This window comes from Pseudonaja textilis, chromosome Z (assembly GCF_049901715.1).
Source record: "Pseudonaja textilis isolate UNSWEBS1 chromosome Z, rPseTex1.2, whole genome shotgun sequence".
In the NCBI taxonomy this organism is placed as follows: Eukaryota; Metazoa; Chordata; class Lepidosauria; order Squamata; family Elapidae; genus Pseudonaja; species Pseudonaja textilis.
In genome coordinates, this window is record NC_142008.1 from 39,542,952 (window position 1) to 39,570,567 (window position 27,616).

General features: G+C 36.4%; 1 protein-coding gene across 1 annotated transcript in view; it reads right to left on the reverse strand.

Moving 5' to 3' along the window:
• The window catches only part of JAZF1 (JAZF zinc finger 1), a 137,210-nt gene that overhangs the window by 31,972 nt on the left and 77,622 nt on the right, over nt 1-27,616 (reverse strand). Inside the window, exon 3 of the mRNA XM_026708273.2 lies at nt 3,217-3,413. Coding sequence (XP_026564058.2) covers nt 3,217-3,413 — 197 coding nt within the window. The remainder of the gene's footprint in view (nt 1-3,216; nt 3,414-27,616) is intronic.

Here is a 27,616-nt window from a genome sequence, read left to right on the forward strand (position 1 = left end):
TTCTTAAAAATCTCAGAGTTGGAGCATTCACAACTTCTGGAGGCAAGTCGTTCCACTGACTAATTGTTCCAACTGTCAGGAAATTTCTCCTTAGTTCTAGGTTGCTTCTCTTCTTGATTAGTTTCCATCCATTGCTTCTTGTCCTGCCTTCAGGTGCCTTGAAGAATAGGTTGCTCCCCTCTTCTTTATGGCAGCCCCTTAGATATTGCAACACTGCTATCATGTCAACCACGGTGCTTTTTTCATTAAACTAGACATATCCAGTTCCTGCAATTTGTTTTTCATGTGATTTAGCTTTCATTACCCTAATCAATTTTGTTGCTCTTCCCTGCACTTTGACTAGAGTCTCAACATATTGGGACAACCAAAACTAGATGTAATAGTCCAAGTGTGGTCTTACTAGGGCATTACAGTGGTACTAACAATTCACATTATTTTGCTTTTCTCTTGTCTCTCTATCTGTCAATGCAGCCTAGGACTGTGTTGGCTTTTTTTGGCAGCTGCAGCACACTGCTGGCTCATATTTAAATGATTATCCAAGAGGGACTGCAAGATCCCTCTTGAGGTTACTACTATTGACCCAAGTACCCCTTCTATCCCCTCTAAAGAGCAAGTCCCATCATGCAGTCTAGAGTGCCACTCTTGAGGTTACTACTTTTGACCAAAGTACCCCTTCTATCCCCTCTAAAGAGCAGGTCATGCAGTCTAGAGTGCCACTACCCCATCAAGCAGTCGACCATTGAAGCTGGAAAACATACCAAGCATATTCTCCCTCTGCATGGCACAAACTTTTCAAATCCTTGGGGTTGAAAGTTGAGGCTTACTGATCTTGCAACAGATTGGGAGACAGGGTTCTATGTCTCCCTACGCCCACTTGCACCAGGTGCAAGTGGCAACTTTTTTGCAGCAACTGGCCAAAAGCCCTCAAGGAAGGTGGTATGGTGGCCTGCCAAATACATGAACTTTGCAGATGTTTTGGTGGAAGAGAAGGCTTTAGTACCCCTTTCACCTAAGATTTGTGGCTGCGGTAATACCAGGGACCAAAATTCTAACTAAGAGGCAATAACTGATTATCTATCTATCTATCTATCTATCTATCTATCTATCTATCTATCTATCTATCTATCTATCTATCTATCTACCTACCTACCTACCTACCTACCTACCTACCTACCTATCTATCTATCTATCTATCTATCTATCTATCTATCTATCTATCTATCTATCTATCTATCTATCTAATTTATTTGCTACCCATCTTGTAGCAAACAAGTCTGATGTCAGCAAAGAAACTGTTGTTCTTAAAGCAGTATTTGGATTTTAGTTTGAAGAAAAGATTTTTTTGGACCTTCTAACTCACCCACTTCAGTACTTTCTTTTTCTGTTCTTAAGAAGCAAGAGATGGCTTTTCTGAACCCAAGTAATGAGGTCCCAATGTCCACAATTACAAAGACTTTAACAAGGTCACAGTAAAAGACTACTACCCATCTTTCTGAGCTTGCTAGATAAATTGCAGAATGCAGGCATATTTATCATACTGTATCTCCAAAATACATATCAACTCTTTAGTCAAAGAAAGGCATTCAACACCAGTGTGGAAAGGAACGCATTTAGGTTTGTTCTGGAGCTGTGTTATCCAGGCTTATGACCCAATTGTTTCCAATAAAAACAATTATTAGTAAATGACTAAAACATGGTATTGGGGAGGGGCAGGTGGCCGAGGAATTATGAATGACAAATTGAGAGGATCAAAGTCACACATATGATGAACGAATTAGGGAAAAAACCCCTGGTTATTGCATTTCTGATCATGATAATTTATGGTAAACATTTAAGCTTTTAGATGCACAATGGCAATTAAATTCTAACTGTATATGATTTCTAGGGAAGCAAAGGTGAACTGAAGACCGCTTTGAAACAGTAGAGCTAATAATCGTGGTGAAAATAGCAGCCTCTCTGAATGGATTGGTTCCTCAGAATTTCTTTCCAGATTAAGAAAAGAACTAGGATCACACACAAGTTTGCTCTGATCAGACACTCTCTACAGAGACAATAAAAGAGCAATTTCCAGTGTGTATGAGGGTTCTGGGTGTGTGTGAGAGAGATAAAACTTTCTATATGCTGCAAATCTGCACTTTTAAAGGGACATATTGGGTTCTGCTTTGTCTCTAAACTACTTTAGAAAGTTGCTTCTTAATGAATCTATGACTGTCGGAGAAAGATAAGCTGAATTACACAGGGATATTTTCCGTCTACCCTGCATAGAAGAAACTTAAGATTAACAAGATTTCCTAATGGGTGTTCAGTGTCTGATTCAGTCATCTAGAATATACCTCAGTAATCTACCAGTAGAATATAATAGATATATGTGGATTTTGACTGTTGACCTTTTACATTTATTGTTATTATTGTTTCTCATGTTGTGAACAGTCAAAAATCTGTTTTAAATTGTACACACATGCCCACATACATATAATATATACAAAACTATTTACGGATAGTGGTACTAGGGCTCCTATGAAAGTACTACACACTTGGTAGAGATTTAGCGGTAGTACTTCATCTTGTGATCTCTTGTGCAATGAGCCTTCTTTGAGGTAACATCCATATTGTGAACCTTTCAGACATTTTTTGAATATTAAAATTGATTTGCCTGTTTAAAACTTTTTTCTGACACAGGCCTTCACTATATTAGTTGAATAATTGGTTCTGAAACAGGAAGAAGTGACATAGGATCATTTTTGCTTAATTTCACAAAAAGTTAACAAAACATCTTACTCTCATTATAGTGAGAATATCAATTTGTTTTCACACACTCACAAATATTCAGCCCATATTTCATGCATTACTTTTGTTGCTACAGGGTTGTGATAGTTCCCTGTTTAATTTCTTAATTTATTTTCAGGAAACAACACTTGTTCTTGTTTCCCCTTATCGCCAATAATAAGTTTCCTCTTCATCTGCAATAAACAGATAAAAAGACAACATGATCTGAAAAAGAGATCACGCCTATAAAAAACCAACTTTGCATCAGCAAAGAAAGCCAATCCATAATACATATGAGATTTATTTCTGAAGAAAAAATTAAATTTATTTATCATTTATTTACTATTGCTGATTCTTTTTGCGGTCTAACTTTACTGTGATTCATTTGCTATTTTTTGGTGCTTTTCTTTTAAAGCTTGTACCACAACCATCAAATCCATTTTATCTTACCTGTGGGTGTGCTACTACGAAATGAGGAGGAGGGGGTGATTGGAGGTGTGACGGGTGGAGTAAGGCTTCCACTGCTGTGACGTGGAGGAGTAGATACATTCCCACGGGACACTGAGCTTGATAAGGTCAAGGACAGTTTAGGTTGGATTTTCTTTTTGAGAGATTCCTGTTCCCGACGAGCAGCATCAGTCATAAACCTATAAAAGCAGCGATACCAATATTACGGGAAAAATTACTATGCATTGGCAACTGTAACATTTGGTGCAAGTACATGGGAATATTCTTATGCTATTCATTTCTTACCTCCTCTTGTTCCTAGTAAACTAAATATTGTTAAATGATGCATAAGGGAATTTTTTAAAGGAGTGTTTTCCCACAAGTGCAAGATCTGCCTTTTAAAAACCAATTTAGTGTTGAGCCATTGTGATAGGAATTAAATGACCAGCTCACTGCCCAAGCTTGACGCTGTTGGCTGAAAGTGAGTGGTTTGTGGCATCACTTTCTCTTAGTTCACCTCAAAAAATTGTTTATTGTGGGGAAAATAGAAAGAAAGAGTATTATGTATGTTTGCCACATTGACTAATTTATTAAAAAAATAATGAAGGTGGATAAAAAGTTGTTTTTAATGCTTAATGTTATTGACACACTCAAAGCCCCTTTCTAGGGGACGTGGATGATTAGGAGGTATGAAATATAAATAAAGTTTTTTGAGTTCTCAGCTTTACTACTAATGTCTCTTTTTAAATTTAACCAAACTAGAACAAATTTTCAAGCACGTTCTTTTCCAGTGATAACTACCATTTGTTCAGTTTTTACCACTTAATTACCACACTTGTCAGCAATTCCTGACAAGTTTCAAGTTCATATGCTTTACTACATGGACCCAAATAAATGTCTTATGTTCTGTAATGGATAAAGCTTGCCCTGGCTAATTTTTCAAAAGCTTAATAAAGGCATAAAAGCCATTGAGTACAATTTAATGCCCCAATTACCATCTCAGAATTCACTTTCAAAGCATTTAACAGCTAGATTGTTAGGGCATTCATCAGCTTTGTTTTTGCTTTGGGTCATTAATTTACAAACCAAACTTGCTGCTAACAATACATAGTTGATGGCTTACTGCTAAATCATAGGAAATAGTTTTATGTGATCATTTCATAACCCATTTTTATCATGGTTCAGATACCTTATTACACTAAACAGCAATAAAAGAAAACCCTTCAAAAACCTTTAGTTTAGGTTGTATGGGAGTATTTTTCAACAAAATACAATTATATTTGAAAGATATTTTTAATACATCATTAATTGTTTAATTTAGCCCAGATTACACAGCTCTTACTAAGTGACATGATATATAGGATTTAATTAGTGCATTACTAAAAACAAATATTGTAATTCTTATTCTTTTATTTTTAGTTATTTTAGTTTAGTTTTAGTTAGTTTAGAAAACACTGAATTTTAGGATGGAAAGCTATTTTAGGATAGAAAGTTGTTATCTTTACATCATTCTAGTAGATGATCAGATTTCTTCACAATCCATTCTAAAAGAAGATCAGTTAAGGGAGTTCTCAAGATCTAAAAGAAATTAGTGGATTTCCAGTTCATGGAATAAAAAATGAAAGATGAGTTGATTATTTGAATTTTGATATATCAATTATCTTCAGGATAGAGGAAATGAATAACTATATCTCACAAAGCATAAAGACAATCTACTACAATATTATCTTCCACACATCTGACAATTTTCTTCATTAGACCCAATATGGCCAGGCATTAAGGGGTTATTAGGACCGTATTTCATCTTAAAAACTAAAGACTACTGTCCTACACTCTTTGGTCTTTGAAATTATTACAATATATTACAATATCTATAAGTTGATATTTACTTAGAAGTTTGTTGAAAATGTATGGTATTATGAAAATGTATGGTATGAGATGAAATTATTATATGATGGAGGTGCATGTTGTTGTTATTGTTATCTCTTTTCATCCAAGTCATTCAAAGACTCAAATCATGCACCATGCTTCTTCTCCTTATTTTTCTTCACAACAACAGATTGTGAGATGGGCTAGGCTGAGAAAAAGGAATTTCCATTGACTTTCCACTGGTGAGAGTGAATCAGAATTCTTTGACTCTAATGCTAGATTTGAATTATACTTACATGTAGAAATGCATGTACATAAATATCTATTTAACAATAACATTTGAACAATGATTTGAAAAGGAAATAATGACAGATTTTCATACGTCGACCCAGTGGGTTGCTGAGAATATAGAACAATAAAAATAAAAAACAGCATCATCTGTAAGTGCTAAAATCATTTTATAAAGAGATCTGTTGGTGCCCTTGAAGGGGTAAATTCTTCTCTTTTCTACTTCCTCCTCAGTAACTCAAGGAAATAAGAGACTGCAGATAGGAAAGCACATCCCTTCCGAATCAGAATGCACTTTCTCTTGAATAGAGAAGAAAACTGTTTTTCCCCTCCATTTGTTGTATCAGCACTGTTGTAAAAATAAAAATTAAAATTAATAATTCATTGCTACTAAATCAAACAAATTACAACTGAAAAAACAAATCAGAAGAAATTCAACATACCATTTGCTAAAAGTTTAAAACAATCATCATACCTAAAATGATAGAAAGAAAAAGTGGGGAAAATGCATATATTGGTATTTAATTAATTTCTATAAATTTGTTAAGTAAAATCATGCTTGTTACTTGTACAAAACTGTGAAACTATGTTATATGTACTTCTTACTGAAATATCTACCTTGCCTGTTTACCAAACAAAATCCCTTCCCCCTTCTTTCAAGCAACTTTAGATGCAAAAGATGGTATTGCGGAGCCCTCTACAGGTTGCCACCAGAGCTTTGCTTCACAGAACATGTGTTTTATTCAAAATGATATGTATGTCCAAAGTCTCTTATAGCAACAAAGGATAAAAGAACATTGTTCATGCATGCCAAAGACTTTTTTTATATCCACAAATGTTACTTTGAGTGAATGCATATTAAAACGGATCCCCTAATATTATTGCCATATGTGGTAACAATAAAATGTGTATTATAATTACTGCCAGAGAATTTTGGATGATGAAAAAAGCCAACTTATTTGACACAAAATATTCAGGAAAAATGTTTTCTTATATAACATTGCTTTTAAAAATACCTCACATACTTACGGTATAATATGCTGCAGTCACATTAAAATGTCATAGAATTCAATTTGTATTAGAACTATGTAATTAAATCTGAGGGTTTAATTCAAACTGATATATTCAAAATATATAAAGGTTATCATTCTTTGATTATAATAGATTGCCACAGATTATTCACTCTAAATATCAAATTGCCACATGTCTGTAGGGATTTGTAAATACATTGATTAAAATCATAATGCAAAATTAAAAATATATTTCCTATTATTGATCAGTAATAGCTTATAACAAAAAATAAAAAAATAAATCTTAAAAACAACTTGTAGAGTGTTTCCAGTATATGTGCTTCTATTAAAAAAAACTGTCTCTATAGAACTATTTATGAGAAATCTTCATGAATTATACTTTACACCTAGATTATGATCTCTTCCTTCTTACACAATCAGTGGAAACACAATTCTGTCACAAACTGCTGAGCCAGTTTTAGATCACTTCCAAAAAGCAGCAAAGCTCTTACTTAAGAATTCAAACCATAAAGAATAATAATCATAACAGAAAACCTGTGTAAAAAACAAGGATAAATAAAAATGAAGCAAAATTATACAACAGATATTAGCCATCAGTGAATATGAATTAATCATACATGATAACATGCACTAAAAATATGAGGTAATAATACCCTTGGAGTCAAAATATAGAATAATAAATTAGAGAATTGGGGGAAATCCATATCTCCAAGAAAACAGGATCCAAATGTGTAAATAGTTTTTCTGTTGATGTTCACTGGAAGGAAACCAGTATATATCACAATGACAAATGGACACAGAATATATGCATGAATACCAGTAATATTTAAAGTTACTCCCTACTCTCTCTATCTCACATCCTTCCTTTGGAACAGGAACTGAGACTGCAATGGCATAAGAACAAAACTCAAACAATGTACATGTTCACCATGTTGAGAAAAAGGTAATGAGAATTAGAACAAAATTAAGTTTGCATATATTCTGCAGTGGTATGGAAAATTGACTCAAGTGTCCACATGATTTCATATAAATGTGAGTGGCCACAAATAGAAAAATCATAAAATGTTACATTAGTTTTGTTTAGTAGTTAATATAACAGATAAGCAAGTGATAGATTCCTTAGAACCCTTTTAGCAAAGATGGGGAGAAAAGCTAATGGAAGACACAAGCTTACAAACTAAACCAACCGTATGACATTGGGCTATGGAATGGAAACTGATCACAAAATTCATCCCACTGAATATTAATGATAATTACATGCCATCAAAGTTTTCAAAGTGACTGAACAAAAATTGTATAAATGATTTCAGGCTAATTACACTTACACTTTTTAAAAGCATCCTGAATATTTTCTTAATAATATTGAGATATACTGTTCTTTTTATTTTGCAATATCTAATGAGAGAACAATTAAAAAATAAAGACTCTACTCAATCCCATAAATTACAAAAAGATATGGAACTGCAGAATATATCAGGTTGAAATACGACGCCAAAACAGCTCATAAGTATGAAATTCCATCTATAGCATAGGGTAGCTCACTCTGTCATGAAAAATTCACATATTTCAAATAGGTATAATATTAAAAATAAATTTCTGACGCACAAGGCTGTGTGAGTCAGGCTTATAGCAATATTGTCCAAGCTTGGTCAAGCAATTAATGTTGTTTAATTTAAGTTAAATTATTTATTTAGCATGGATTATGCCAATTAATATATTTTTATTTTTCCTTTTTTCACTTGAAACTAATTTTACTTTAAACTTATTAAGTATAACTGAAAACCATGGTAGCAAAAAAGTTTACTCATAACAGAGCCTGCAAATTAAATGAATCAATAAAATGTGACATTCTGTATCAAAAGTTTATTTTGATGCAATTTTTATTATAGCTACTTTAGCATCCAATGGATGCGGTCAATTTATACAAATAAAAATATTTCTTGTTCTACTGGATCACAGCTGATGTCATGATATTTAATTCTTCATTATATAACATGGTGCACCAAGTAGACTAAATAGAAGGGCACTGTAACTCTAATTATAGCTGCCAGGAAGCTGATCACATAAAATCAATGCATTACAACACAATCTTTTATTTTCTCCGTCACATTATTATTCTATCTGCAAAAACCATGCATGCAAGGACAAATCCACCTATCATGTAATCATATTTTGTGAATAATTTCCTTTAAGAAAAATGGAAATATGGAACTATATTCTTACATTTTATTATTGCACATCATGTGTCCTGTCAGTGAAATGCTTGTTGCAACAAGGAGCTGCAGAGATCATCATCAGCATTACTGAGGAAATTTTGTGCAATTATGGTCGTTATCTGGATGATTTTTACATATAGTATCACAAATACTTAGAATATTCCAAACTAGGGATCAATTTCTCTACCACCTCTATCACATTTACATTAATTCTGGGCTTGCCATCTATTTTGATTAGCATTAAATTTTCTCATCATTCCCTCAATCATGGTTTGATCTATGCTTCTGTCAGTTAAAATCAGACTGCCTGAATGCTTTCATTCAGCTAGCCTAGGCAATGCTGTGAACAATATCGAGGTCATAAATATGACCAGAGGAGTTAATTCTTTTTGAAATGATAGTAAATTGATAGTAAATTTATTACAAGCACCTTATTCAAGAATTATTATCATACTTAAGAAATTTACTATTTTTTCATTCAAAACACATAAAATATCATTCTTGTCCAAATAAGGTAAATAAAATCTTAAAATGGACAGTTATGAAGAAAAATGGAAAATACTAATACTTTGTGGTACCAACTCACTCTATTGCTTGTTATTCTCATCCAGATAATGTTGATATTTGAAGTGTTAACTTCAAAAACATGCATATTTCATTTAATTTTTTTGCTCTGTTCAACTGGCACTGAGACTATATCTGTCCATCTTTAGGATAACCATATTCATATGTAATATCACTTTTTGTGCTCATCTATTTAGTAAATGGACTGTGTTTTGTACATTTATAGTTCTATTTTAATGCTATATTAATGACATATTTGATATTAATCATCAACATTTCTCATTTGTGATTTATTCTCTAAGTTCTTTAACACCCATCATTCCAACACAAATTCTGTGATCCAAAACTTTCTGCATCTGACTTTCATAAATTGTACACTTTGCATTTATAGAAAATTTCTGAAAATCGTGATCAGTGGCGGGATTCAAATTTTTTAACTACTGGTTCTGTGGGCATGGTTTGGTAGGCATGGCAGGGGAACAATATTGTAAAATCTCTAGTCAGAGGTGGTATTTGCCAGTTCTCCAAACTACTCAAAATTTCTGCTACTGGTTTTCCAGAACTGGTCAGAAACTGCTGAATACCACCTCAGAAGCTGCTGAATACCACCTATATATATGGTATTCAGCTTTGTTTGGGTATTTTCCCATGTCATTATAGTTGTGCTTTTAAAGTTGTAGCAACGTTTCGACAGAATTTTATCTGCCATCATCAGGCTTCTGTATTGTGTTCATCTTTGTTCTACAGAAGCCTGATGATGGCAGATGAGATTCTGTTGAAACGTTGCTTAAGAAAACATACATATGTTTTCACAGTGAAAGTCTGACTCACAGACGAACACAATACAGAAGCCTGATGATGGCAGATGAGATTCTGCCGAAAAGTTGCTACAACTTTAACAGCACAACTATAATGACATGGGAAAATACCCGAACAAAGCTGAATACCATATATATATGGTATTCAAACAACCAAAGATCCACATACAAATACCCGCGAGAACCTCAGAAAACAAATATATATATGTGTGTGTGTGTGTGTGTGTGTGTATTTATTAATATATATTTATAGTCTCCTTCACTGCCCATCCCTGATGGTCCCCAATGCCCCATAGAAATCATTTTGTAAATATTCTCCAACAATGATACTGAAGTTTCAGAAAGCTGCGAGTTGTAGGATCACTGGGAAAATTTAAGGTACATGGATTGTGGGTTGCACCCAGAGTAAAGGCAAGATGCCTATACTCACTTAAGAGAATTCCAATATATTTATTTCTTTAAAAAAATTCAAAATAAATTTATTTAGCATGAAGGTGAGAGAGAATATTGGAAAATGAAGAATAAATACCCTGCCTCTGAGTCTTTTAAATGAATAATGCATTCTTAATAATGAATATTCTTTATTCTTATATACCTTTAAAAATCAAGCATTGTGCTAATGCTAGAAATATTTGAATGCTGTTTTTTTAATTAACTGGAAACCATTTTAAATTGCCATAAACTGTTCATGTGTGAACTTATTGAAGATAAGAGAGTTACACTGAATTCAAAGTGCAATAGCATACTAATGTTAACAAATTAGTTCTGCCTTCAAGATGGAACACTTCTCTCTTTAATCTGTCAATTTATTACTACGGAACAATAGCAACCGCGGGCACAGTCATACTAAATAAGCATTTTTGAATGAATATTTTTTTCCAATTGATCAATTATGAAAAAAAATTCAGTCTAAAATAGATGCTGAACAGACATCTCAGCTGCACAATATTATCATCCTTTACCTAAATGAGCTCAATGCAGAGACCTGATCTTTTTGCCAATAGCACATCAAATTATTAACAGCAAATATTGAAGTGAAACCATTCGTAAGTACTACTTTGCTGAATTCTATTTCAGGCTGCACTTAATCTTTATTCATCTTTAATGAGTATTTATAGTATGACCCTGACAGCTTGCTACCACTGTGATAAATTATCTGACTCAAGTCTGATTAAAAATGCTACCCTGAATGCTAATTATCTCACCAGACCCACTTAATAATAGCATTTCTTGTCAATTATGGAACCAGAGAAGGGGTGCCTGTTGTAAACTGCACCACACAAGCTTGTCCTTAAAGGCAAATTTCCCATCATGCTTTGTCATCTGTCACATGTAAATCTAGGATTCTCTATCTGCAGTGATCTCCTTATTAGTGAACTGACAAAATGATGAAGCTCAGCTCCTGCCACTAGACAATTATGGGCTGGATTTGCTGCCCGTGGGAGATCAACAATGTATAGTCACTTGTGATGCAGTTTACTGCTAGTCTTTACAGGAACCTTTGCTTTCAGTGACAAGCACCAATCTCATATATATTTAATAATTTGAGGAAATTGAATAGAGATCGACTGCTGAACCTTTTTCATGGATAAGAGGAAACAATTCCACTGTATTTGCAAGGACAGCGATAAAGCTTAATAGAGTAGCCTATACTGTAGAACTACACTATACGTATAATATCACTCTTTGCCACCCTTTGTTTTTCAATGTTAATTTTAATAATTTTCATATATATTAAAGGAGGAGCCTGTTAATTTAGTTAGCTTGAAATAGTATTAATGAACAAAGAGAATTGATTTCAATAAGGAAACTTCACTATAGAGCAGATATGCCAGTAGAAAGCAAAAAAAGCCACAAATACGGATATAGGAAATACATTAGTTAATACATAGCCAAGAGATGGTAATGTCAAATTAAACAAAATGGCAAAATAATATTTCTAAATGCTTTCTGAATGAAAAATGCACGAGGAAAAAAAATGAAAGACATAACCATTTAAAATGTAAGTATTACATTTTAATTGAGTTTGTCATACTATATTTTGTTATTTCTAACAGGTGATCCTTTCTACTTTATTCTCATAACTACCTTCAGGAACAGATTAGCTCTGGAAAACTGACTCTCCAAATTTCAACCATTAAGTTTGATACCTGAATATATTTATTAGATTTTTAATCTCAACTTTATTAATGTATAGATAACTCAGGGAGGTGAATGTAATCTATTAGCATGTTAGGGAGCAACATTCTTCTTTCTGAAAGCAATGGAAGTTGTATTTTGTGATTATTTATGAACATTTTAATTTTATAAATACATTTCCTAAACAGAAAAAAACTATTCCAGTTTAGATTCTAAGACCAAAGTAATTCAATTATCCACTTTCTTCTATCATAATGTAAACTAATATTTAGTATCAGACTGTCAGAATCTTCATAATTCTTCTTAGTCACATTTTTCTGAACATGACTAAGAAAAAAACCCTGCATCATTTGGCAATCTAAATTTACAGAAAATCGACTGAGTATTATATCATTGCTTTATGTAGCATTTGTCTCAGTTAATTTGACTAGTTCTAATAATTATGTAAAAAAAATCTCTTCACACCATTTCAGAAATCACTGTTAGATTGTAATTTGAATAAAGCAAGAAAATAACAAAAAGGATAAAGAACATTGTTCGTTGTTCCAGATATCGTCATCCTGTCTTCCAGGGGTAAACTGGTTTTTATCTAATTCTGTCTATACATTCTTTTTTTCTGAAATACCAACCCAAATTATGCAAAAAAGAAACTATTTTACTGGTAAGACTGACTTTGTCTAGTACAGAATGTTATGAATAATGCATGTAGAAAAAGAGGTTATTTTACCATGGTTGAAATATAAAGGCCAGGCCACCATAGATAAATTTCTCTGTTAAAGATAATATATTTTCTGATAGAGTATTTTGAGTGACACTAAATCAGAATATCTTTTTCTATACATCAGGAGACAGTGATCCAGAAGTTAATTTTATGTTCTCTTTATATAATTACTATTTTACAACTTTCCAAAAAATATATAGTTTTTGGAATCTAAATTTCTATTCCATTCAACTTTTGATACTGCTTGTGGAGAATTAGTATCTGTAATCACAGCCTATCTATTTTGATTAAATTTATGGGGTTAGGAAAAATAAAAGGATTCACCTTAATAAAATTGGTTCAACAATTTCAGAATCTCTTGGAACAGAAAACATGCTCTATAAAATGATCCCATCTATAGAGGAAAAGGATTTTTGGCTGAAAATGATAGCTTCATAAAATAAAAGTGAAGTATTTAGTTCAAATTCTGAATTCAAGAGAATTTCAGACCTAACATTTTAGGACCATGTTATCTATTCTTTAATGTAATATTATAATCATCATCACCATCATCATTATCATTATCCAAAGAAAAGTAGATAAGGAAAAGACCTGTTATGGCTGACCAACGGAACACTGAAGAAAGAGACAGAAGGCCTGATTCTTGCAGCCCAAGAAAAAGCCATCAGAACGAATGCAATCAAAGCAAGAATAGAAAAATCTGCTGATGACTCCAAATGCAGACTCTGCAAAGAAGCGGATGAAACCATCGATCACATACTGAGCTGTTGTAAGACAATCGCTCAGACAGACAACAAACATCATAACAAAGTCGCTTAGATGGTCCACTGGAACTTGTGTCACAAAGAACTGGTGGGATCATAAGCCTGAAAAAGTGGTCGAAAATGAGCATGCAAAACTACTGTGGGACTTCCGAATACAGACTGACAAAGTTTTGGAACACAATACCCTGGATATCATGATTGTGGGGAAGAAAAAAGTGTGGATCATCGACATTGCCATACCTGGTGACAGCAGAATCGATGAGAAACAACTTGAAAAAACCAGCAGATATCAGGGCTTGAGAATAAAACTGCAAAGACTCTGGCATAAACCAGTGCAGTTCCAGTGGTACTTGGCATACTAGGTGCTGTGCCTAAAGACCTAGGCAAGCACTTGAAAACAATTGGTGCTGACAAAATTACCATTGGTTAGCTGCAGAAGGCCACCTTACTGGGTTACTCGCATAATCCGCCAATACATCACGCAATCCTAAATGTTTGGTAAGTGTTGGACTAGTGATTTGTGAAATGAAACACAGCATAGTAATCTCATTTGCTGTGTACACTGTTGTTTTTTTGTGAATAATAATAATAATAAAAAACAATGTGATTTTTAAACTTTGAGCCAATCTTATTTTAATTTAATGTGAAATTTTTTTGAAATCAAATGCTTTGCAAGTTCTAATTTTTATTCGTTAGACTTTAATCTTATCACATATATTTTTTATTATATGTATTCTTCTTCTATAATTTTTTTTTAAAACTGATAAACCATTTTCATGTCTTTGCTGTCATAGAGCAACTCTAACAAAGGAGTTGGACATAGAATACCACTCAATGGCATGATATCTGCAGGACTTTTAGCGACAAAAAAAATTAAAAAAGAAATATTAAAATAAATAGTGAATCTCTTGCATGATTACAAAATCTCTCAGATTTTGATGTTCTTATCAGAAATGTTGTGAGATTTTGAATGGGAACATCAAACTTAAAAATTCTCCTCAGAAGTTTTAAGGCAGAAACAATGATATTTCAAAACTGTCAATCAAATAGGATGTCAACTTTTAAAATTGTTAGTATTTGTTCTTTACAACTTCTGGTTCCTGGTCAATTCTACATTTTAAAAATACCACATCCTTACACTACCATATAAAATTAGAGCATAATTAACAGAACTTATAATGATGCATTCAAAGTTACATTTCTATTGTAGCAAATCACTGGAATCTAAAACAATATTAAACGGCTTATATCCAATGCCATATCTAAGCAATAAGAAATCTCTATTTTGGCTGTACTGCAATTTCTTCTATTCTCCAAAGCATTCCTAAACATTCAGACGGCTGTCAAGTAAGTTCAGTAAAGTGCTTCAGTTGAAACAGAATTAGTCAATATTTATTACTATTTATACAATCTTGGTGTAGATTATTACTTATGATACAACTACCAGCAGCTCTAAATAAAAATAAGTATAAACATTTACACAGAAAGATCAGTTCATATATTAAAATATGAAGCAGAGAATTATATCATTCTGTCATTCTACTCATTGATATCATTGTGCCCTGATAACATGTTCCAAGCAGACAGAACAGAAATAGAAAGTCTGGTGGAATTACTGTTTATTTTAAAACATTATAGAAGAATAAGGACATTTAAACACATAACAACAGCAAGCACAATAAATGAAAATGGATAGAAACTTTTAAAAAATAGATAACTGGTCTTTAGATCTAAGTAGGCAATCTGGTTTACTCCAGATATTAGGATTGCTCTCATGATTGCTGTAAGACAAACTGTCTAAACTCACAGGAATTACTGTTTTAGATATAATCATTTGGCATGAACCTGCAAGGTAGCATTACAGTAACCTGCAGGGTTAAGCTGTTCCATATGAAAAACAAATCAACCACTGTCTTAATCTTCTTTTATAGTATATTAGGATTGTAATATATAATCCTCAATTACTATTTTCCCTATCTGAGATTAAGTGTCTGGGTCTGAAATATTAATATGGATCTTCCTGATAGAGCAGGGGTATCAAACTTGTGGTCCGCGGGCCAGATGTGTCATGTGCTGGCCCTGCTCCCACCCGGTTTAGCGAAGGGAAAAAGTCTGGATATGTCACGTGATGCTGCCGTGACGACACGAGTTTGATACCCTTGTGATAGAGTAATCAAAGTTTCTTTTTACTTAGAGGACCAAATGCCAGACCAGGTCAAAATTTTAATGCAGTTTGCTAAATGGAAATGGAAAATACTGTTTCATCTCCCTATTGCAATATATGGATCATAAATAAATCAAAATTAGGATAGCCATTTCCAAGCTCCTCACAAGGTAGCAATCAGTCACTGAATCATTTTAATTATATAAGCTATTTTTATTCATTTTCCTTATTTATAAGTTGTTTCCTAAATAGTACATCTTTCCTCCAAGAGGTCAAGGCAGTGGAGAGTAATCAAGATATTTCTCCATCTCAGTAGGAAATTCCTGCAGAAGCCCTTGACTCAACTACATTGAATGAAATGCAAGGCTTGCTGTTGGCACATATGGTCCTGAACATCTTGAAGGGGATACTTGGCAGACTACCTTCACCATCATAGATCTGGCTGACTGCCATAGTAATAAATGGAGATCTTGTTGTGTAGGCCAAGATTGGCAGAGTTGCTCACAGGCAAGTTTATTTTTGGTGACATTTGACCTCTCTATGTGGAGCCTAGTATCTTTTAGGTACCTGATCAAGGCCTATCCTTTCATCTAGGTATTTCCTTACTAAGTAGTTGAGTTTGTTTCTGTTCATCATTTTATTTAATATGTTTTTGTTCTAATCTATTGTTTTTATTGTTATATATTTACATTTTCAATTGTGAAAGCGAAAGAACTTATAAGAGAGTATTGAAATATTTTGAGCAAACAAACAAACTGACACAGAATAGCAATCTTAAATTATAAGGCAAATTCTGATTCTATATAATAAAATTCCTTAATGGCATGAGCAAATTAACTATGGAATGAATTACTAAAGGAAATGGTAGTATGTCCTTTGTTGGAAAAATTCAAGCAGAAGACATGAAAACCAACTTTTGAAGAATTTTCAGTCTGCATTCCTATGTGGAACAGTGGGTTGGGCCTTATGGCTTACATGGCTATTTTCTTCTATGATCATGTAATTATATTGCTGTAAAGAAACAAGGAATATATTTGTATGAAATTATTAAGGTGCTACTCATCTTTACATATTACTTAAACCCAGTACAAGTACTTGGTCATTTGAATGCAAATTATATATTAAAACATTTATAAACTGCTTCCTGCTCAAGGAAATCTCAATGTGATTTATAATAGATCTAATGAATCTATAATGTAGATTATGTAAATCTGCACAAATGTCCAATTTAGATAAATGTATGTATGTATGTATTACATGCCACCCATCTTACTATGCAAACATAAGATTAAATGACTGTTTAATCTATATTAAGGTAAAAGGATTGTCTAACCTTTCTTTCTAATCACTTAGGCAACTTTCTGGCTGCTTTTTTGTAGGGTCTAGGGAAAGTTAAAAATGAGTGGACTTCAATTTCCAGAATGCTGGATGGGAAATTCTGGGTAATGGTCCATACATCTTAAAAGTTTCAAAGTTTGAAAATCATTATCCTACAGCTTCTAAGAATGGCATCCCTTATTGTTAACAGCATAGAGGGGACGCAATAGCTCAGTGGTTAAAGATACTGAGCTTGTCAGCTGGAAAGCTGGCAGTCCAGATTCAAACCCCAAGTGAGGTACCATGACTTGCCCCAGCTCCTGTCAATCTAGCAATACGAAAGCATGTAAATTCGCACAGATAAAGAGGTACCACTTTGGTGGGAAGGTAACAGAGTTCCATGAACCTTGGAGTATAGCCATACGGGCTACATGACCACAGAAGTGTTTTCAAATAACTTTGGCTCCCTTGGCTAAGAAATGGAGATGGGTACTGTCAGCAGAGTCGGACATGACTGGACAGTGGAAACCTTTACTTTTATCTTTATAGTTCAGAATCTATAATCATTTTCAGCAGTTAATTTATTATATTTTAAATTTATTATAGTTTAAAAAGTAACTTACTATTTTCATAGGGGGAAGACCAACTCTGTCCCACATGAAAAGGGTATGCTGAAAACACTCCATTTCTTCCAATGTTGTCATTATACACTAGTAATTAGTTTGCTCCTTTTGAAGTATCATCTATCAAAGGTGAAGTACCTTTGGTAGAGATTGCCCTTCCTTTCGTTTCTTTTTTGCTTTTAATGGTTACATTTGCTTTAGGGGCAAGTTATTCTCTGACCCAGTGATTAGTTTCAAAATGAACTAACATTTTTGATTTTTAAATTAATAAATCTACATTGTACAAATAAGATCCAAAGCAGATACAAAATTTTATCATTTTTTTACAACATATAAAAACATTTGTAATTGAAACATACTAAACAAAGCAATCGTACATATTGTTATTGCTTGATAATACTGCAGAATACTGCAGAACGTAAACATCTCCAGAATTAATGCAAAAAAAAGAAGAGTCCCCTGGAAATAACCTTAACAAGAACTACAATAATCAATTCCTTGAACTAGCTAAATAAAAATCCTTTGCATCAAACTTTCACAGATGAAAAGGGAAGGAGATAGAAGACTTTTTAAATCTTGGGATCTTGAAGGCCTGCAGTTTATGATTTTGGCAGGAGGAACAGAAAGTATTACTCAGAGGAATATATGGAACTGTATGTGTATGTGTGTGTGAGAGAGAGGGGGGAGAGAGAGAGAGAGACAGAGTGAGAGAGAATTAGCTCTTTAACAAGCATCACTAGTTTCAATTGGGATTTGGTTAGTGAGGACGTTCCTAATGTAATGAAACATGAAAAGGAAGGATGAAAATAGTCTGAATAATATTGTTCTGGACAAGGATCTTTGGACAAAAAGAGTAACTGAGTGTATCCCAGGAGACACTGCAGCAAAATAAAACTTGACAACATCTGTCTGTTGCTCTGTTATTACCTATGGTTAAATTAAACTTGGTGTGGTTATTCTCCTGAAGAGTATGTACTTTGAAAAGGGACCAATTCCAATCATTTAATAAGCAGCTACTTTTAAAAGGCTTTAAAACTCTCTCTTATTTTCAATAACAAGTAATGTTACTTGCTCATGTAAGGTCAAACACATTAAAGTTTGTGATTCTGATTAACAAAGTATAACTCATTTCCAGTTTCAATGTTGAAAGATGTCTTTATCTTAAGATATTAATTCCTAATACTGAACATTGGGATGCAGCTGTCTATGCCTATCAATGTTAATGAAATTAGGTCCCAAGTGATTAATAGATTTTTTTTTGAAATGTACAAATCAATTTTTAAAATTTATTGAAAAGGTCAGTCTTTTTGCGTTACAGCGGAAAAGGAGGTTTGTGCAAAACTCTATGTACTGGTCAGGGAGAGTCCTTGGCCACTCCAAAGTAATTAATCATTTCCAGAAATAAATTTCACAGCCAGAACACATCTGGAACAGCACTTTCTGTTCCAGAATTTGTAGTTCCAGAAAATGACAAACTGTCTTGGAAAAACAGGATCTGCATATTCCATGAGGAAAAGAATGGAACTTCTTAGGAACACAGAACATTCTCTGACTAGAACAAAGTTTTGTACATAGGGAATGTTTGACAGAAATCCTGTGAGAGTAAGAGAACAAGTAATAATTGTACAACAGGGCTCAGACAATGCCCAGTGATACTATTATACAATATCATATTTAGTTAAATGCAATCTTGAAACTATGTCAGAGATACTACTCAAGACATTTTAAAAGGCTACCTGGAAAGCCATTTCCATGCAATGTGGAATCTTCTTTTAATAGAAATGTTTGAGAAAGCACTAGATTTTAAAGAACTATAAAGTACTATTTTTTTTGCCACTGGCTGGAGCCATCAGGGGTGGGATGGGATGACTGCATGATTGAAGCCTCATACGTTTTATGTACATGATGACACATGCAGAAAAGGGGCAGGGTTTATATTGCATAGTAATATCTACAGATGACACCTCTTCATCCCAGTGAAAATGGTTATCACCATACAGACTTCAATTATATAGCTCAGGTAGTATGGATTTGTAAAGTGTTAAATATATTCAGATGAAAATATTAGCCAAAAATATTTAGTCTCAAAAGAAAGCACATTAACTGTGAACAGTTAATAAGCATAAGCGCATACCAATGTGCCTACCATCCCGGTCTTAATGTTCCCTTTTATTCTTATCCATTTCATGTATTAATAATCATGTTTATACTTATATCTGTTATCTAATACATGCTTGACAAATAAAATAAATAAATAAAAACAGTTAACACACACCCCTTATGTGCATACATGCTACAGCACATACACACATTTCAATGAAGAATTTGGAACAACTGATGTCTAGTAAAGTTCACTGGACTTAATCTGGCTTTAAACTTTTAGGGCATGTAATCAAAAAATAAAACACAATAAAACATTGCATTCCAATGTATTATTATCATATTATTAGGATTGTTATAGTAGCAAGGAGACCACAATGTTATTGACATGGTGTAACATAGATCAACCTTGCATCTCTACTCCAGCTCAAGTAAATGGTTTTGTGGGGATTGTATCAGTTTCTGAAAAGTCGTTGATATTGCAATACCATGTGATACATAAATTGAAGAGAAACAGCTAGAAAAAATAATGAAATATCATGATTTGCAAAGTTAAGTGATTGTAGAGGAAGAAATCAATAGTAATAGAAACCCTTGGAGCAATATCCAAATGGCTGTCTACATACATGGAATCCTGACCTTATTAGACCTGAATATTCCGGCTTTGCAAAAAACCACTATACTCGGAACTGCCCAAATATCTATCACTTAGATCCTTGGTTAGGACCTGAGCCACTAGGTTTTTGACGGCGCCAGACTGTGAATAAAATTGAAGATTAAATAACAGCAGCAGCAGCAGCAGCAGCAACAGCAACAACAACTTTGAAACTGCATCAAACTCTACCCACTCACCTCCCAGGGAAACAAGTTGATATTTTTGAGGCCCATAACTATACTACCAACCCAGCCACTGACTCCAACTGATCTTAAAATCAAACAACAATTCTAAAATGATTCACAGAGCCCGAACTTAACAAACAAGGTCTTGTATCCAGTAATCTGTGGAATCATATCTCTAAAAATCAGTAGGGTATCTTGGTTGATCATGGTATATTCCTATGCATGTTTTGGCACATCTCTGAGAAATGAACACCCACCTTTGGTGCCCAGCTGGCTTTCAATTATATATGCCAAGTCAGCTTTGTCATTCATGATATGTGGCAGTATAGTATTTTTTTCTGAAGGAAACCATCTGTCTACTTGCTGAATATATTATTTCTATTTCTTAAGCTATTCAGGAAACAGATTAAAGGATTAAAAAATAGTGAAGAAAATGTGCACTATTACAAAACCTGCAGCACCAATCAATATTTTTTTGCTGAAATTAAACTTTACACACAAGTGCACAAAAACCAGCTGTTGCTTGCCTATTATCTTCTATTGACCATTTTGATGAGCATAGTGTCTCTTGGTGTGATATGAAAAAGAGACAGAGTTACTGTCATGAGACAGAAAATGCTTCATGAAGGGATGCATGTGTGCAAGAGAGAGAAAGGGATTAATTTCGCAAACATATTATGTATGTGTGTGTATGAATTCAGTTAGATATCACTGGATCTTTTGTACAGAAAGCAAAAATGGACATGCTACTTTATTATGCTTACGTTATCATAATTAAATAATAATCCTAATGCCATATGTCTTTAATTGGGAGAAAGGAGAAAGAAAGCTTCCTTCCTTCCTTCCTTCCTTCCTTCCTTCCTTCCTCCCTCCCTTCCTTCCTTCCTTCCTTCCTTCCTTCCTTCCTTCCATCCATCCATCCATCCATCCATTCATCCATTATCATTGAAGACAAATTCTGCCTTCTGGTTTTTGAATAGATTCTTATACTTTTGGAAATTGATGTCATAAATCTGAAATAAATATCTAGTTTTCTTTCAGGTCTATAGTTGAGATAATCAGATCTGGATTTATTTTTATTCCATGCAAAAATAACGCTTGTTTAGATTAATTAGTCAAATTTTGTTATTTATTGTGTATCCATGTGATGGTATTTTATGAAAAAAAAGCTGTTTTCTCGTCATGCTTCACAAAGTTTCTTTTTCTCTTCCTCCATAGTGCAAGTCTACAACTATGCCAAGTTTAGACTTTGTGCAAGTTTAGAACTATGGTACCTGAAAATAAATATTTTTCCCAATACAGAGAAATCCTAATTTCATGCATGACTTACTTAACTTATATTTGTTTCAATAGCTCTAAGTATGACTAAATTTAGATTTCCCCCCTTTACGTGTATGATGTTGGGCTATGAAATTTACTAGAAACTGAGGCCTCAGCTACATGTAATCCTTTATTGAGTCCCATGAGCAATTGCTGACTTTCATTGCTAAAAATCAATACGTTTTGCCATTTTGAGACAGGAAATAAACAAAAATGATTATTATGAGTTTTAAATGAACAGCAGCAAGGAAACCTTCCAATCCATCCCCAAACTAGAAAATAGTAAAAAAAATTACTGTCCTGTGTAAACATATGATACAATTTTACCTATCTTTTGTCATTGCCTGTCCTCTAATACACAGAATGAATGTTTAACCAAACTTACATTTTTTAATCATCATTTGTTAATCAATGTATATATTATTAGGATCTGCACCAATTGGACAGCTTGTTTGTTCTGAATGCAGTGCAAAACAATACAGTCAAGGAACTTCTAGTCTCACAGATATTATAATCACAAAAAAATTATATTCCCTTTAATTAAAAAAAAAACACTGTTCTACACCAAGATGTATTCCATTTGCAGAAATTGAAGAATGTAACTTAACATCTATCTATCTATCTATCTATCTATCTATCTATCTATCTATCTATCTATCTATCTATCTATCTATCTATCTATCTATCTATCTATCTAATCTACTGACCTACCTATCTATCTACTCATTAACCCACTCACCCATCTGACTAATTTGGAGATTACCCATCTCATTCACAGTGATCTAGGCAGCATACAGTTAAAACTATTTAATTGTAATTAAAAATATTTTTAAAATTTTAAAAATTGTAAGTATGCAAACATATTGAAAATGAAAAGAAATTAAGGATTCACCCATGGGTTCTACTTTTCTAAGATGGAGGATTTATTCATTGTGGTATTTACTTAGATTATTATTTTGAGGTTTATAAGACCTTATTTTAGCCTCATTTGTAAGAACGATAAGCTCAGAATTATAAATATAATGTGTTCTGTCTCACTTTTCTTCTTTCCCAAAAGATGAAAGAATACAAACTCACACAAACATAGGCGGGCAAGCTGGCTCGGACTTCACAGAGTTAATTCTTTGGAACTGATAATATCCTTGGCATTCCAACACCCTCTGCCTGCCAAGTCCGAACTGATAACAAATAAAAATCTACTCACAGAAAATTACAAGGCGGGGGGTGTGGCTCAATGACTCAGCTCACTCTCTGACCCTCCCACGCCTCCTACGTAGCTGCTCACGTTTCTCCCTACGACGCTGCTTAGGATCAAGCCAACACTCTTCCTCTTTACTCCCTGTCAGGGGCTGCTCCGATATGCCTTCCTCCTGATTAATCTCAGGCTGTTCCTCTCGGTTGTCTGATGAAACCTGAGGCATTATCAGGGAGGAAGGCATTGTCAGAGAGGAAGGTCCTGGGGAGGAAGGTATTCCCAGTTCCTCCTCCTTATCTTCCAGGTCTTCTTCCTCTGACAGCATAGGCTTGGGAATTGGGGCCACAACACTATCCCCCACTGCAGGGCCCTTTCCCCGAGTCTGACAGTCAGGATGTCATCGCAAGGGGAAATGGTCATGGAACATCCGTATAAGGTCTGGGGAGTGGATCATGAAAGCATCCACCCAGGAGAGGGCCTCCGGCCCATCCCCCTTGCCTCTTGATCAAATACCGTAACCGCCCTTTCAGCCAGTGGGAATCCCTAATGCTGGCCACCTTGCCTTCTACTGCGCCATCTTCCCCGGGCACAGGTGGTGGATCAACAGCTGTGGGACGTCGGAGATAACACGAAGGGGCGTCAGGGACCAAAAGGGAATGGGGAAGACTGGATGAATTCGCATGGAGCGTGGTAGAGTCAGTCGATAGGCTACGGGGTTGATGACCGCCTCAATGGGAAATGGGCCGATGAAACTTCTTTATCGGGTGGTCGACCTGAAGATGTTTTGTGGATAACCACACATGGTCTCCTACAGCCAGCGGAAGCGTTGCCAATCAAGAGCAATCTGCAAACTGCTTGTAATCTTCCTTGGCCTGTATCAATTGCTGCCGAACTAACTGCTGAACTGAGTGAAGTTCCGAAAGGAATTCCTGGGTCTCGGTAAAATGGGAATCTAATAGTGTCAAAGGGAAGAACCGCGGATAGTATCCCACATTAGCATAAAATGGTGTCATTTGGGTGGAGGTGTGCTGGGAGTTGTTGAATGCAAACTCCGCCAGAGGGAGATAATCAGCCCAGTTGTTCTGCCGTTGGTTTACAAAACAACGCAAGTATTGCTCGAGAATGCCAATGACCTTCTCTGTCCCCCCATCAGTCTCTGGATGGGTGCACCGATGACAAGCACACCTGCACCTGTAATGCAGTCATCAGACTTTTCCAAAATTGGGCTGTAAATTGTACACGGCGGTCAGAAACTACCCTGTCTGGCAGAACATGGAGACGAAAAACATGCTGCAAGAACAAACGGGCAGTTGTACGGGCCCATTGGCAATTTATGGCACGGAATGAAGTGGGCCATTTTTGTCAACATGTTGACCACCACCAGCACAGTTGTAAATCCAGAGGATGGCAGTAAATGAGTCAAGAAGTCCATGGAAATCGCTCCCCATGGCCTTTCTGGAGTTGGAAGAGGTTGGAGGAGACCAGGAGGCACATCCGTCATGGTTTTTGCTTGCCTGCATGGTACACAGGATGTGACATAGGCGTGGACATCATGCCATACTCGAGGCCATCAAAAAGTCTGCATTACAAGATGGAGAGTCTTAAAAAACCCAAAATGGCTGGCTGCAGGGTTGTCATGACACTGAGTCATAATAAGGGCTCGAAGTGGCCCCGTGGGTATGTACAACCAGCCCCGATGCTTGAGTAAACCCTCCTCCAAAGTCCATGGGGATTCGGGTCCAATCTCCCCCATCTTCTGCTGTGACGAAGCATCTAGGTGCTGTGCTTCTCACACCTGAGTCCGCAAGTCCACTGGTTCTTGGACTGCGGCCAAGGATTCTGCTGGCAGCAACGTCCATGGAGGAAGGGGTTCCTTGGAGCAAAGGTACTCGGGTTTGCGGGACAGGGCATCCGCCCTCCAATTGTGACCACTGGGGATATAGGTCACAGAAAAGTTGAACCGGACAAAAAACAACGACCATCGGATCTGCTGCTGGTTCAACTTTCTTGCCGTTGACAAATGTTCTAAATTCCGATGGTCCATCCAGACCTCCACCTTGTGTCGGGACCCCTAGAGATGATGTTGCCAAGCCTCAAATGCAGCCTTGATAGCCAGCAACTCTTTTTCCCAGATGGTTTAATAGCATTCAAAAGGAGTGAGTTTCCGGGAATAATAAGCGCAGGGAAGAAGAGTGATGCTATCCACCGGGGCTTGCAACAACACCGCCCCAATAGCCACGTTGGACACATCCGTCTCCACCACAAAAGGACGATGCGAATCAGGGTGCCTCAGGATGGGTTCTGCGACAAAAGCATTCTTGAGGGCCTCAAAAGCCTGTTGCTGTGGGGGGGCACTGGAACGGGACCTTCTTTCGAAGGAACTGGGTTATTGGACCCATCAGCTTGGCAAAACCGGGATGAAGGTCCGGTAATAGCGAACCCCAATAGGCGCTGAACGTCCTTCATGCCACGAGGGGGTTCCAAACTACATAAGGCCTCCACCTTACCTGGGTCCATGGCGATGCCTTTGGGAGAGATGATGTGCCCAAGGAACTCAATGGAAGTCTGGAAGAAGAAACATTTCTTCAGCTTCGCATAAAGTTGGTGTTCCCGAAGGCGTTGCAAGACCAGACGAATGTGTTGAAGGTGGCAGTCCCTGGACCTGGAATAGGTCAGAATATCACCAGGTACACCACCACAAACCGATCTAACATATCCCAAAATATATCATTCATCAGGTGCTGGAAGACTGCGGGGGCACTGGTCAACCCAAACGGCATCACAGTGTACTCAAAATGGCCGTATCGGGTGCCAAATGCCGTCTTCCATTTGTCCCCCTCTCGCATCCATACCAGGTTGTAGGCCCCTCGAAGATCGAGCTTGGTGAAGATAGTGGCCTCCCGCGACCTCTCCAACAACTCTGGAATGAGCAGCAAGGGGTAGCTATTCCGCACCGTGATGGCGTTTAGCCGGCAGTAATCACAGCACAAGCGTAAGTCTCCCATCTTCTTCTTGACAAAGAGGACTAGGGCTGAGAGAGGGGACGACGAATGCCGGATGACCCCTCGGGCCAAGTTTTTGTCCAAAAAGTCCCGTAGTGCGGCCAGCTCGGGCTCGGACATGGAGTACAAACGTCTCTTTGGCAGTGGTACTTTGGGCAGAAGGTCCACTGGGCAATCATAGGGCCGATGCGAGGGTAACCGGTCTGCCTCCTTCTCACTGAACACATCCATGAAGTCCGCCAGTTCAGGAGGTATGGAGATGGCAGAGGTGGTGATGTCCTGGCCAGCACAGGTGTGGCAGAAGTGGTCCATGCACTGCAGACTCGGAAAAGAAGTGGCGTTCCGTGACCATGCCACCTGAGGATTATGAATCCTAAGCCAAGCCATGTCGAGGACTAATGGGAAATGGAGGTCCGTGGTGACATAAAAGTGGATCGCCTCCTTATGTTCTCCAATGACTAGGCGCAAAGGCTGGGTGGTGAATTTAATGGGTCCTGCAATAAGTTCCCACCCATCAATAGTCTTGACCCTCATTGGAGGTTCCACCGGAACCAAGGGGACATCAAAATGGGCTGCAAAGGCCTGGTCCATAGAGTGAGTCATGGCCCCTGAGTCCACCAGCGCATTCGCTGGAATCCCTTCTGACTGGTTAGCCAAGAAAACCCGAATGCCCAAAATCAGATGCTGAGGGGGTCCAGAGTCAATCTCTGCTAATTCAGGAAGGTGTTTGATATGTGTCCGGCCTAGGGTTTTCCCTAGGCTGGGCCTGCCCCATTTCCCGACTGATCACGCCGAGATTCAGGCACAGGCTTGAGCGACCCACCTCGCTTTAGATGACAAAAATTAGTGAAATGTCCTGCCCCCCCCACAATACAAGCACAACCCCACTTGCCGTCTCCGCGTTGACTCCTAGGCCATCAGTCGAGGTCTGACTGCTCCTAACTCCATTGGCTCCTCGGCCATTGCCACGACATGTTTGGTGACCCGGGGTGCTGTTAGCACAGGGCGCTGCGGTACAGATGCAGATGGCTGCTCCTGGACGGTATGATGGTTCTTTCGCCATTGGAGACGTGCATCGATGCACAAGCATTGCATGACCAAAGAGTCGAGGGTCGTGGCCGGTTCCACTCGAACTAACTCATCCTGCAGCTCATCTGACAGGCCATCCTGGAAGGTGTCCATTAACGCTGCGGGATTCCAGTTGGAGTCCAGGCACAAAAGCCGAAATTCAGAAATAAACTCTTGCAAGGGGCGCCTCCCTTGGTGAAGGTCCTTAAGACGCCTGGCTGCACTCGTATGGGATCTTCATACATGTGGCGCATGTGTTGCCAAAAACCCTGGTAATTAGTTAATAACTGGCTGTTCTTGAGCAACAAATGTGTGGCCCATCTGGTGGCCAAGCCAGAAAGGAGGCTTATCACAAACCCCATCA